Source organism: Pristiophorus japonicus, chromosome 17 (genome assembly GCF_044704955.1).
Source record: "Pristiophorus japonicus isolate sPriJap1 chromosome 17, sPriJap1.hap1, whole genome shotgun sequence".
NCBI lineage: Eukaryota > Metazoa > Chordata > Chondrichthyes > Pristiophoridae > Pristiophorus > Pristiophorus japonicus.
Genome location: NC_091993.1, coordinates 81,927,355 through 81,941,348, shown reverse-complemented (window position 1 = coordinate 81,941,348; position 13,994 = coordinate 81,927,355). Strand labels below are relative to the sequence as shown.

General features: G+C 46.9%; 1 protein-coding gene across 1 annotated transcript in view; it reads right to left on the bottom strand.

Annotated features, from left to right (window-relative positions):
• Positions 1-13,994, bottom strand: part of LOC139227823 (signal peptide, CUB and EGF-like domain-containing protein 3) — a 454,761-nt gene that overhangs the window by 18,801 nt on the left and 421,966 nt on the right. The window contains exons 11-14 of the mRNA XM_070858892.1: positions 11,166-11,282; positions 7,689-7,781; positions 7,095-7,208; positions 4,268-4,432 (exon numbers count right to left, since the gene is read on the bottom strand). Coding sequence (XP_070714993.1) covers positions 4,268-4,432; positions 7,095-7,208; positions 7,689-7,781; positions 11,166-11,282 — 489 coding nt within the window. The remainder of the gene's footprint in view (positions 1-4,267; positions 4,433-7,094; positions 7,209-7,688; positions 7,782-11,165; positions 11,283-13,994) is intronic.

Genomic DNA, 13,994 nt, shown 5'->3' with positions numbered 1-13,994 from the left:
AGCATAATGGTTATGTTACTGGACTAGTAATCCAGAGGCCTGGACTAATGATCCAGAGATGTGAGTTTTAAAATCCCCCACGGCAGCTGGGGAATTTACATTCAGTTAATTAAATAAATCTGGAATAAAAAGCTAGTATTAGTGACCGGATTGTTGTAAAAACCCATCTGGTTCACTAATGTCCTTTCGAGAAGAAAATCTGCCGCCCTTACCCGATCTGGCCTATATGTGACTCCAGACCCACAGCAATGTGGGTGACTCTCAACAGCCACTCAGTTGTATAAGGCGGCTCACCGCCATCTTCTCGAGGGCAATTAGGGATAGGCAACAAATGCTGGACTTGCTGGCGATGCCCACATCCCGTGAACCAATAAGTTAAAAAAAAACTATCCACAGGACATTAACTTCAGTCCTATATATAAATTTGAGTAGGCTAAAGGAATTACAATATCACTGTATATGCTCGATACACACAAGAACAGATTTTGATAGTAAAATCCAGCAATAATTTGATTTGCACAAGCTATGGTCAGGTTGGCCACAACCGTATTATTTAACTAGGCTGAGTCCTTGAGGGTTTACTCATACCCAGAATCTTTAGTGTTGGTAGTCTATTATGAAGCACGTTGTCTCCATTAAAGAGAATGTAGTGCACAAGTATAAATGGCATTAGTTGCAAGTTTGCCTCGATTCTTGCCGTTGAGTCAGAAGGTTGTGGGCTCAAGTCCCATTGCCAGCTTTGAGCATATAATTCATAAGTTTATACTTCAGTGCATAATTGAGGGAGTGTTACACTGTCAGAGATGCCATCTTTTCGATGAGGCGTTAAGCTGTGACCCTGTCTACCTATTCAAGTAGACATAATATAAAACTCTATTCAAAGAGCACAGAGTGCTCTGTGTCGTGGCCGACGTTCCACCTTCAACCAGCGTTGCCAAAAAGCAGATTAGCTGGTCATTCCTCTCATTTGTGGCCTGTGGGATTTGTCTTGCTGCCGTGTTTTCCTACACAACAACAGTTATATGTCATGTCAAATACATGTCAAAAATATTCCAGCTGATGCGAACTATCCTGGGATGTGAATTCCTCCTCAACTGTATTTCTGATCTTGAAACTGTTTTATAATCTACAAAGCAGCTTTGCTACACAAGGGAGTGGAGGAAACCATATACTATTTGGATTTCTGGACCATTAACTCAGCAAACCAGACTCATGCTTCACATTGTGTATAGGCCAGGAAATAAAAAGCTAAATACTGGAAATCTGAAATAAAAATAGAAAGATCAGGAAACACAGCAGATCAATTAGCACTTGTGTGGAGAATAGGCAGTCGACATTTTGGGCTCACTCCCTTCATCAGAGTTTGAAACATCGACTGTTCTTTCCACAGACGCTCACCGACTGTAATGTATTTGCTTCATGGGTTCTTTGCTTAAGAACATAAGAATTAGGAGCAGGATTAGGCCATTTGGTCCCTTGAGCTTGTTCCGCTAATTAATAAGATCATGGCTGATCTGATCATGGACTCAACTCCACTTCCCTGCCCGCTCCCCATCACCCTTTACTCCCTTGTCACTCAAAAATCTGTCTATCTCCGCCTTAAATATATTCAATGACCCAGCCTCCACAGCTCTCTGGGGCAGAGAATGCCATAGATTTGCAACTCTCAGAGAAGAAATTCCGCCTCATCTCAGTTTTGAATGGGCGGCCCTTTATTCTGAGACTATGGGCCTGATATTGGTGGCCTTACCGCCCACTGCCGCTGAGTTTTGCCTCTGGTTTCCCCTCTCTCCCAGTTTCCACTTGGGCTGGAGTGGGCGGTAGGGGAGCACCGCCGGGAACCGCCCGCTGACGTCCTCTGGTAGCCAAGTAGTGTAAGTGGCCTCCCGCACGCCGAGATGCCAGTTGGTGCAGGTGGGAGTCGGTGCCAGCAGGGGGAAGGACCGCTGCATGGAGGCTGTTCTTACCCCGACGGTAGGTATGAAGACCATAAAAAAAGGTTAGTGAACATCTTTAAAATGTTATTTTCACAGCGACTTACCTGGATGGGGCCCCCTAAAGTTGTTGCGTTGTTTTTTCTTTTGTAATGCTTTTTATTTTCAGCTCTTCCACCCTTCCTGCGCTCAACTCCATCCTCGGCGGCACTTGGGCAGCAAAAGCCTTTGCTGCCGAGATTGAGGGCTCCCGCCCGCTTCCCTCCAGATTGACGGCATAAGCTGTTATTTTGCCGCCGGTCAGTAGCGCCACCTCTTTTAGAGGAATCTTCCTGGCAAAGTACCGACCGGTCTCTTGGCGGCCATTGGCGGTACTTTGGGTGGCACTTGGGCAGGCCTTGGCCTTCATCAATTTCGGGCCTTTAGTCCCCTAGTTTTAGTTTCCCCTATGAGTGGAAATATCCTCTCTGCATCCACCTTGTCCAGCCCCCTCATTATTTTATATGTTATGATAAGATCACCTCTCATTCTTCTGAATTTCAATGAGTATAGGCCCAACCTACTCATCTCCAGAATCAACCTAGTGAACCTTCTCTGAACAGCTTCCAATGCAAGTATATCCTTTCTTAAATATGGAGACCAAAATTGCACGCAGTACTCTAGAATTCATAGCAACACATTACTATTATGAACTTAGTAAAAGGTTTAACAATCACACTACACATTACCAGTACATCCACCAGCCTACTCATGGATCCCCCAAACCCAACTGGCTGGGGTTTTATTGAGTCTTGTGAACATCACGTGATTGGCTTAGCCACTCCCAACTCAACAGCTTTACAAACCCGTGAGGTGCACACATTACACCGATCACCTGTATGTTTCCAGCTTTTTCTGCGAAAGATAAAACCCTAGGAATAGAGTGTAATATCTCCAAGTTTGCGGATGACACTAAACTGGGTGGCGGTGTGATCTGTGAGGAGGACGCTAAGAGACTGTAGGGTGACTTGGACAGATTAGGTGAGTGGGCAAATACATGGCAGATGCAGTATAATGTGGATAAATGTGAGGTTATCCATTTTGGGGGCAAAAACACGAAGGCAGAATATTATCTGAATGGCGGCAGACTAGAAAAAGGGGAGGTGCAACGAGACCTGGGTATCATTGTTCATCAGTCACTGAAAGTGGGCACGCAGGTACAGCAGGCGGTAAAGAAGGCAAATGGTATGTTGGCCTTCATAGCTAGGGGATTTGAATATAGGAGCAGGGAGGTCTTACTGCAGTTGTACAGGGCCTTAGTGAGGCCTCACCTGGAATATTGTGTTCAGTTTTGGTCTTCTAGTCTGAGGAAGGACGTTCTTGCTATTGAGGGAGTGCAGCGAAGGTTCACCATACTGATTCCAGCGATGGCTGGGCTGTCATATGAGGAGAGATTGGATCAACTGGGCCTTTATTCATGGTGTTTAGAAGGATGAGAGGGGATCTCATAGAAACATAATTTTGACGGGACTGGACAGGTTAGATGCGGGAAGAATGTTCTCGATGTTGGGAAAGTCCAGAACCAGGGGACATAGTCTTAGGATAAGGGGTAGGCCATTTAGGACTGAGATGAGGAGAAACTTCTTCACTCAGAGAGTTGTTAACCTGTGGAATTCCCTGCCACAGAGAGTTGTTGATACCAGTTCATTGGATATATTCAAGAGGGAGTTAGATGTGGCCCTTACGGTTAAGGGGATCAAGGGGTATGGAGAGAAAGCAGGAAAGGGGTACTGAAGGAATGATCAGCCATGATCTTATTGAATGGTGGTGCAGGCTCGAAGGGCCTACTCCTGCACCTATTTTCTATGTTTCTATGTTTCTAGGCCACCTGTGAAATTTATGTTGCACAGGACGTGAACAATCTTTTTTGTTGTTGCCAGTGATCTCTCCTCCTGAATCCTAGTGGGATTCTCTAGATCCACGGGATTCAGGCAGCCCGCAGGATCGTGCTCAGGTGGCCAGTGTTTAGCAGTGAGCCTGGACGGTGAGAGCTGTCAGGCTGCTCGATTGCCGGAGCGATGAATGCCGAGCCCAACCCGGCCTCATTGACCCTGCCCACTTTCAGCAGAGGACAGGGGAATCCTAGCTGACTTTCTCCTCCCTAACCCAGAGGCCAATGGTACCAGGCTTGCTGCCACCCTGGCTGAGGCTGGCTAGCCCAACACCGAACAGAATCCAACCTGTGACCTCCCTCAATCGTACATCTCAGCTATTCACCGGATAAGCTCTCTTCAGCGGGAGTCCCCCTGCTTTTTATTTTAAATTGCAAAAACAAAAACAAAATCTTCATTCACCTGTTATATCTTCTTTTCTTATCTCCGCTTCAAAGTCCAGTGTTATGCGGGTCACCTCTTTGCCCGGGGGGTTGCGGGTCCGTCGGCCTTTTGCTTTCTTGGAAGAATCGCATTTTAGGTTCACAAAGGTAACTTGGCAGTTGTCTGTACAAGGGAAAGCGCCTCCTTCATAACAAGGCAATGGAACAAAGCAAGCACAGTGAGTGATGTCAGCAGCCACTGTAGACACCTCAACAACAAAAAGAAAATTATTCTCTCTGGTTCTCCCCGGTGTCCTGGACAATATTTATCCCTCAACCAACATCATGAAAAAAGATTATCTGGTCATTATCTTATTGCTGTTTGTGGGAGCTTGCTGTGCACAAATGGCTGCCGCGTTTCCTACATTACAACAGTGACTACACTCCAAAAGTACTTAATTAACTGTAAAGCACTTTGGGACATCCGGTGGTCATGAAGGTGCTATATAAATGCAAGTCTTTCTTTATTTCATTTCCCACTTTAACTCATTCCATCTTAGGGTCTCAAACTGTTGAACTCTCTTACCTCCCTCACTCTTTCTTTTCTTCTATGATCTCTGGGCTTTTCAAACCCAAGTCTGCCAGCACTACACTTCGATTTTCTCGCCTTCTCTTCTACTCGTTTCGACCTTGACTCTTCACTTAGCTGTCTTAATTTAATAAAGTACCAGTACTGCATACCTCTGTGACCCTTATTACTACCACATGAAGACTTAGAATTTAAATTAATAATTTACCCCCAAAAATTCAGTTTTTCAAACTTTCAATAATGGTTCAATAATACACCACTCCAAGACTTTTGGCTCTGACACAGATACAGAAGGGATAACTTTATACATGAGATGTTGGTGGGAACAAAATTGTCAACAGTACAGAAAATCGGCAACTCAGTGGTTCAGTGGTTCATTACAACATCTGAGGCTGGGATTGTACCGAGCACAAGGAGAAAGAAAGGCATTCATATAGCGCCTTTCATGACCACCAGACACCTCAATGTGCTCCACAGCCAATGAAGTACTTTTGGAGCATAGTCACTGTGTAATGTAGGAAATGTGGCAGCCAATTTGTGCACAGCAAGCTCCCACAAACAGCAATGTGATAATGACCAGACAACCTGTTTTTTGTTATGTTGATTGAGGGATAAATATTGGCCAGGACACCAGGGATCGTGCCATGGGATCTTTTACATCCACCTGAGGGCAGACTGGGCCTCGGTTTAAAGTCTCATCCGAAAGAGGGCACCTCCGACAGTGCAGCACTCCCTCAACACTGCACTGTCAGCCTAGATTTATGTGCTCAAGTCACTGAAGTGGGACTTAAACCCACAACCTTCTGACTCGGAGGCGAGTGTGCTACCCACTGAGCCACAGCTGACCTCGACCAATTACACCACTCGATGCTGGGACTGCACCAAGCACAAGTCACCATAGGCAGTCCCTTGGAATCGAGGAAGACTTGCTTCCACTCTTAACATGAGTTCTTAGGTGGCTGAACAGTCCAATATGAGAACCACAGTCCCTGTCACAGGTGGGACAGATAGTCGTTGAGGGAAGGGGTGGGTGGGACTGGTTTGCCGCACGCTCTTTCCTCTGCCTGCACTTGGTTTCTGCATGCTCTCGACGATGAGACTTGAGGTGCCCAGTGCTCTCCCGGATGCACTTCCTCCACTTAGGGCGGTCTTTGGCCAGGGACTCCCAGGTGTCAGTGGGGATGTTGCACTTTATCAGGGAGGCTTTGAGGGTGTCCATGTAATGTTTCCGCTGCCCACCTTTGGCTCGTTTGCCGTGAAGGAGTTCCGAGTAGAGCGCTTGCTTTGGGAGTCTCGTGTCTGGCATGCGAACTATGTGGCCTGCCCAGCAGAGATGATCAAGTGTAATCAGTGCTTCAATGCTGTGGGTGTTGGCCTGGTTGAGGACGCTAACTTTGGTTCGTCTGTCCTCCCAGGAGATTTGTAGGATCTTACAGAGACATCGTTGGTGGTATTTCTCCAGCGACTTGAGGTGTCTGCTGTACATGGCCCATGTTTCTGAGCCATACAGGAGGGCGGGTATTACTACAGCCCTGTAGACCATGAGCTTGGTGACAGTTTTGAGGGCCTGGTCTTCGAACACTCTTTTCCTCAGGTGGCCGAAGGCTGCACTGGTGCACTGGAGGTGGTGTTGGATCTCGTCGTCAATGCCTGTTCTTGTTGATAGGAGGCTCTCGCGATAAGGAAAGTGGTCCACGTTGTCCAGGGCCGTGCCGTGGATCTTGATGACTAGGGGGCAGTGCTGTGTGGTGAGGACAGGCTGGTGGAGGACCTTTGTCTTACTGATGTTTAGCATAAGGCCCATGCTTTCGTATGCTTCAGTAAATATGTAGACTATGTCCTGGAGTTCAGCCTCTGTGTGTATGCAGACGCAGGCGTCGTCCGCATACTGTAGCTCGATGACAGAGGTTGGGGTGGTCTTGGATCTAGCCTGGAGCTGGCGAAGGTTGAACAGGTTCCCACTGGTTCTGTAGCTTAGTTCCACTCCAGCGGGATGCTTGTTGAATGTGAGGAAAAATGCAGGACTGCTGCAGGAAAAATGCAGGGAACAGCGCCAGCCCTTATACACGACCTTACAAAGGCCTTTGACACAAACACAAGTAGACCCTGACCAATTACACCACTGAGTACAAGGAGACCCAGAGCAGGGATGCAGAGCAATTACTAAAAGCTATAACAACATTCTAACTGAAGCAGGGGCTGAAGGCCTAAAGAAAAAGGAGAATAAATTGGAAAAACTATAAAGCCAAGCTAGAGGCTGGTGACCACTGTTTTGTACCTGTGATAATTGGCCGCCCACTGTCCTGCTTTCCCTTAATGCGAGGATGGAGGTGACACTTGGCATCTTTAATCTTGAAGGAAGCTCTTTGTTTGACCGGGGGAGCTAAAGTCTCTAAAAGGAAACAAGAGCATTTAAAGAGATCTTAAAGCAGCATTTAAAAGAAAAAGTGAATGGCCTTTCATTCCGTTATTGTGACTGCACGGTTCACTGTGTACACTTCATATTAGGGACACAAGGCAGGGCGCAGATATAGGGGGGGCTATTATGAATTGGCACTCCCGGCGCACAGCTTTGCATGCTGGGAGTGCTTACTGGGTCAGTGAGTGCTGCACAACCTTGTGCTGACCTCTGTGAGCACATTCCCAAGATGCGCTCCTGTTTTGCACAGCTCTGTGCCAGGAATGCTGATGGAGAAAATCTCCCCCATGGAGTGCTGTGGGTCAGCGAGTGCTGCACCGTAGCTTCACAATTGGAATCGGGCAAAGAAAGAGATTGACTCTAAACGTTGTAGCTCTGACCGAAACGCCTTAAAACCACGACAGATTTCAGCAATACTTACAACAGCAGGGCAGCATTTTGTCAGGGGCTTACCTACACAGCCTGTGATGCTGGTGTTCAGTCGCTGCTGGGCACCAGCCCTGCGTATAGGAGCCCCACAGCTCACAGTATAACTGTTATCAGAACCTGGCAGAAATGAGAACAGTATTAAGAGACAGAGGAATGGATGCGTGTTTATTGATACCGAATCACTGCTGGAACCATTGGGGTGGTAAAATGCGCAGGATACTACTCTGAGCAATAGTTATTATTCTCACCCTCCACTGATCTCTCCTTCCCTCCTAAAGGCGGTGACTGATGCTGATGGCAGGGTTCCCCGACACTGAATAACCTCGGGTACCACACCCAGGCGATCATGTGCAAAGTTAAACAGCGAGTTTCGACCTTGATAGGCATCAGCAGCCAAGCCCACCCCTGACCTGATCGCGATGATCGGGTGCGGAACCCCAGCTGACTTTCCGCCCACTCCCCCTCGCCCCATGCGGACTCTGAGGACAACTGCCCTGACCCAGAAGCTGCCCAGCTGAAATCAAGTAACTCAGTCCAGGTTGGGAATCAAACCCTTGGCATGTGCAGCTCAGTTTCACAGGTTGGCAGTGCAACCTGAGCCCGAGAGTAATCGTTGTGCAGTAGTTGTGATCCTCATTCCGAAGCTGAACCCTGAAAACCCTCTTCCTGACTAGTTACAGGGTTAAATCATTCTTACAATGTTTAGACGGATTTTCTTACAGATCAGAGGAGAGGGGATAGTAAACTTGATTTCAACCAATTTGTTTGTTTTAATACCTGACTCCACATCACAACAAAAACTGACACTCGCATCGCCTCCAGTCTCATTAATGTGAAATAATTGGAGTCTCACAGAGTCCGCTCGCATGCACATTCCAGCAGGAGTCACTGGATGGCATTCCGGAGTGGGAAGTCCGGCTGATTTTACTCCCTCTGCAACCAAAGGTGCTAATGTGAATATAGGACCCCGACCACTGCCTCAACTAAAGTGAACAAACTTATCTTCACACTAACGCCACCATATCCCCACTCTACCCCCAACTAAGCAAAGTCCATTTGAAAGAAGGGGAGAAATTCGGGTCGTTTGTGCCTCCTGTTAGCACCCCTCTCTTTTTGCTTCCACCCGCTCGGGCCCCACAGAGCAAGTGGAACCTGTTATTTTGTGCTCCACTTGCTCTGGGGGGGCAGTAACCCCAATATCGCGAATGGGGTGGGACTATCGTGCCTGGTGCAGGAATTCCTGCCCCGTGGCTGTTACTGCCCCCAAACAGGACGCTAAGCAATTCCCCCGCCCCTCCATTCCCCACTAAACTTCTTGTTTACTTGAGGGAATCTGCAACATCCAATCAGTTTCTCTTGCTCCACTTATTGGTTACCAAACAATTCATAGAAAATGTTTGCTAAATTAATCAACAGATACTGAACGATAGGATTTGGGGTTCATGACAGGGCAAGGGAGGAAATTGCCTCCGACTGTTTTATGTTAGCAATATTGTAAACACAGCAGGAAGATTTCTTACCGTCACTATTTTTAGCAAAGTTGTAGAAATGTTCTGAAAAAGCATATTTATTCTTTTTCTAGAAAAAGTGACCAGAAGGATTCTTCCTGCTGTGTTTTACAGTGTCTCTAACACACACAGAGACCAGAGGGAATCTTTGCGCTGTGTTTACAATGTCACTATCATCATCATAGGCAGTCCCTCATAATCGAGGAAGACTTGCTTCCACTCTTAGCATGAGTTCTTAGGTGGCTGTACAGTCAAATATGAGAACCAGAGTCTCTGTCACAGGTGGGACAGACAGTGGTTGAAGGAAAGGCTTGGCGGGGAGTCTGGTTTGCCGCACGCTCCTTCCGCTGCCTGCGCTGGATTTCTGCATGCTCTCGGCGACGAGACTCGAGGTGCTCAGCGCCCTCCCGGATGCACTTCCTCCACTGAGGGCAGTCTTTGGCCAGGGACTCCTAGGTGTCAGTGGGGATGTCGCACTTTATCAGGGAGGCTTTGAGGGTGTCCTTGTAACGTTTCCTCTGCCCGCCTTTGGCTTGTTTGCCGAAGACGAGTTCCGAGTAGAGCGTTTGCTTTGGGAGTCTCGTGTCTGGCATGCGACCTATGTGGCCTGCCCAGCGGAGCTGATCAAGTGTGGTCAATGCTTCAATGCTGGGGATGTTGGCCTGGATGAGAACGCTAACGTTGGTGTGTCTGTCCTCCTAGGGGATTTGCAGGATCTTGCAGAGACATTGCTGGTGGTATTTCTCCAGCGACTTGATGTGTCTACTGTACATGGTCCATGTCTCGGAGCTATACAGGAGGGTGGGTATTACTAGAGCCCTGTAGACCATGAGCTTGGTGACAGTTTTGAGGGTCAGGTCTTCAAATACTCTTTTCTTCAGGTGGCCGAAGGCTGCCCTGGCACACTGGAGGCGGTGTTGGATCTCGTCGTCAATGTCTGCTCTTGTTGATAGGTGGCTCCCGAGATAAGGGAAGTGGTCCACGTTGTCCAGGGCCGCGCCGTGGATCTTGATGCCTGATGCCTGGGGGGGCAGTGCTGTGCGGTGAGGACAGGCTGGTGGAGGACCTTTGTCTTACTGATGTTTAGCTTAAGGCCCATGCTTTCGTATGCCTCAGTAAATATGTCGACTATGTCCTGGAGTTCAGCCTTTGTGTGTGCACAGACGCTTACTGTAGCTCGACAACAGAGGTTGGGGTGGTCTTGGACCTGGCCTGGAGCTGGCGAAGGTTGAACAGGTTCCCACTAACACACCCAGTGACCAGAGGGAATCTCAATGTGGGTTCAGGATGTCGCTAACACAGGGAACAGAGAAAATTTGCTGGCTGTATTTACGATGTCGTTAATACACAGAAATTAAAACATTCAAAATTTGATACTGAAACAGCTTTTTTGACAAATCTTTATTCCACAAACAGATAAAAAAACAAATGTTCACTGGTAAACGGGTTTGTTAAAAAGTGCTTGTTCTGAAAAATTTGAACTTAGGTTACAAAATATCAACATAACTTTATTGAAATAAATCCCAAGATGGAACCCCTCCTCCCTGTAGGGCTGCAACTCTAGTTGGACATATTCTTGCCGTGTCAACACATGACCTCCTGTCTCCAACCACCCGCCCCCACACTCCTGCTATTGGTCGCCCAACGAGTCCATTCTCACAGTGCCCCGCCTTCCCGCGCCAATCGGAAAGCAACTAGACTCTTCATTACCTGATTGGATGATTCTTGACGGTCACTCAAACAGCCTGTTTTCCCAATGTCCAATTTCTTTTAATAAACAAAAGCGTTCAAGGACATTGTTTTTTTTTAAAACAGAATTTGTTAACGCCTCTATGGTTTTTCTCATGGATTGCTCTCAGCAATGTCCTGGAGATTGACAACCCTACTTCCCTCAACAACCAGCAAGGACATCAAATGTTCCTCATGCCGATGCTGCGATGCTGAACAGGCTTGTGGGTTTACAGGATTTCTCGTGACTTCCAATGATGCCTACCTGCCTGGAAGTGAGCCTTGGAGGCGCAGCTGAGGGAGCAGGTCTCCCTCTTCCCGCTCTTGATGCAGGAAAGTTGTGCTCGAGGAGGGTTGGAACCCAGCAGGCACTTTGTTGGCTCTGAAAATTAAAAGAAATGGATTTCACACATCCTGAAAAGCTGAGTGAAACAAAAGGAGAGGATTTAAAAAGAAAACCTAAGGGGGTAATTTTAACTTAAACTGACAGGACTGAAGTCAATGGAAGGTGAAATTGGATGGGGTGTAAAACGGGCAGCTGGTCCGATCCTGTCAGTCTCCCGCCGGGCGGGTGAGGTTTAAATGACCTCATTGAAATGTGAATATGATTTTTAATGCATTGTTCGGGTCAGAACAGAGCAGCAAATTGAGCCCATTTCTAATTTGAGCGGATCCAATATTAAGAGAAGCAAAAGAGGAAATAGCAGAGGCTCTGACCATCATTTTCCAATCCTCTCCGGCTTCAGGTATGGTACCAGAGGACTGGAGGACTGCTAATGTGATACCTTTGTTTAAGAAGTGAGAAAGGGATAGACCGAGTAATTACAGGCCAGTCAGCCTAACCTCGGTGCTGGGGAAATTATTGGAAAAAATTCTGAGGGATAGGATAAATCTTTATTTAAAAAGACACGGATTAATCAAGGACAGTCAGCATGGATTTGTTAAGGAAAGCTCGTGTCTGACTAACTTGATTAAATTTTTTGAGGAGGTAACAAGGAGGGTCGATGAGGGTAGTGCATTTGATGTAGTGCATATGGATTTTAGCAAGGCTTTTGATAAGGTCCCACATGGAAAACTGGTCACGAAAGTAAAAGCCCACGGGATCCAAGGCAAAGTGGCAAGTTGGATCCAAAATTGGCTCAGAGACAGGAAGTAAAGGGTAATGGTTGATGGGTGTTTTTGTGACTGGAAGGCTGTTTCCAGTGGGATTCCGCAGGGCTCAGTGCTAGGTCATTGGTATATATCAATGATTTAGACTTGAATGTAGGGGGTATGATTAAGAAGTTTGCAGATGATACAAAAATCGGCTGTTTGGTTGATAATGAAGAAGAAAGCTGTAGACTGTAGGAAGATATCAATCAACTGGTCAGGTGGGTAGAACAGCGGCAAATGGAATTCAATCTGGAGAAGTGTGAGGTAATGCATTTGGGGAGAGCTAACAAGGCAAGGGAATACACATGAAATGGTAGGACACTGAGAAGTGCAAAGGAACAAAGGAGCCTTGGAGTGCATGTCCACAGATTCCTGAAGGTAGCAGGAGCCAGGTAGATAAGGTGGTTAAGAAGGCATATGGAATACTTGCCTTTATTAGCCGAGGCATAGAATACAAGAGCAGGGTGATTATGCTTGAACTGTATAAAACATTAGTTAGGCCACAGCGAGAGTACTGCGTGCAGTTCTGGTCACCGCAATACAGGAAGGATGTGATTGCACAAGAGAGGGTACAGAGGAGTTGTACAAGGATGTTGCCTGGACTGGAGAATTTTAACTATGAGGACAGATTGGATAGGCTGGGTTTGTTTTCTGTGGAGCAGAGGAGGCTGAGGGGAGACTTTATTGAGATGTATAAAATTATGAGGGGCCCAGATAGTGTGGATAGGAAGAGCGTATTTCCCTTAGCAGAGGGGTTAACAACCAGTGGACATAGATTTAAAGTAATTGGAGTGAGGATTTGAGGGGAATTCTTTTCACCCAGAGGGTGGTGGGGGTCTGGAACTCACTGCCTAAAAAAGTAGTAGAGGCAGAAACTCTCACATTTAAAAAATACTTGAATGTGCGCTTGAAGTGCCGTAACCTAGAGCTGGAAAGTGGGATTCGGCTGGATAGCTCTTTGTTGGCCGGCGCGGACACGATGGGCTGAAATGGCCTCCTTTCGTGCTGTAAATTTCTATGATTCTATGAATGGGTTCAACAAATTTAGCTCAGCACAATTTTTGGGCAGAGAGCAAATGAATCTAGCACGCCCTAATCCCTGGGTTTCTATTTTTCAGAAATAAACTCAAAAGTTCAATCTAAACTTTACTGAGAGCTGCAGAGGCAGGGCTCTTGCTGTAGGGCCAGTGCCCTTTTGCTTTAATATATTTATAAAGTTTTTTTTGACAACTCTATGCCGGCACGGGCTCAATGGGCCGAATGGCCTTCTTCCGTGCTGTAGCCGTTCTATGATTCTACATGAATGGGCAGCTTGCTTGAAGCGTTGCTCTGAGTTTCCTGAAATGAATTTCCAGACCTTAGTGAACACACTGGATACAAAGGCATTTCGAAAATGGATTCGAGAAACACTTGGAAAATAAATTCCACGAAAGCCAGAGGAGACGAGCTCGCCAGCCTTAAGTGGCCAGGACCTTGTGCTGACATTGACTGCTGAAAGGAAAGGCTCGGCAATGGCTGGGTTTTGCCTCAGCGTGTTGTGGCTTTATAAATATCACACTGCAAGAGTATTTACAACACAAACTGGAGGTAGCTTTGGCACTAAAAGGTACTCCATCCCAAATTCCCCAAGGGAGGAGGTGTCAAAGTCTTAACTTGCAGACGTTAGCAAGCCACTGTACAATGAGATGCGGGGCATGAAGACCTCAAATAACCCTGGACTGAAATTACAGCAGAAAATGTTGATACAAAGCAGAATGTGACCGTGTGCAGGTGACCTGTGTAATAAATGATCTCGCAGGCAGTGGAAACAGCTCTGTCCTCCCTCCCCCATGGGTAGCTCTTTGACACCATCACAGTGATTGACAGCTAGGTTCCTTGAGTTGTATAAACAGCGAGGCCTTTTAACAATAACACACTCGAAAGTGAAATCTCTCTGAGAGGG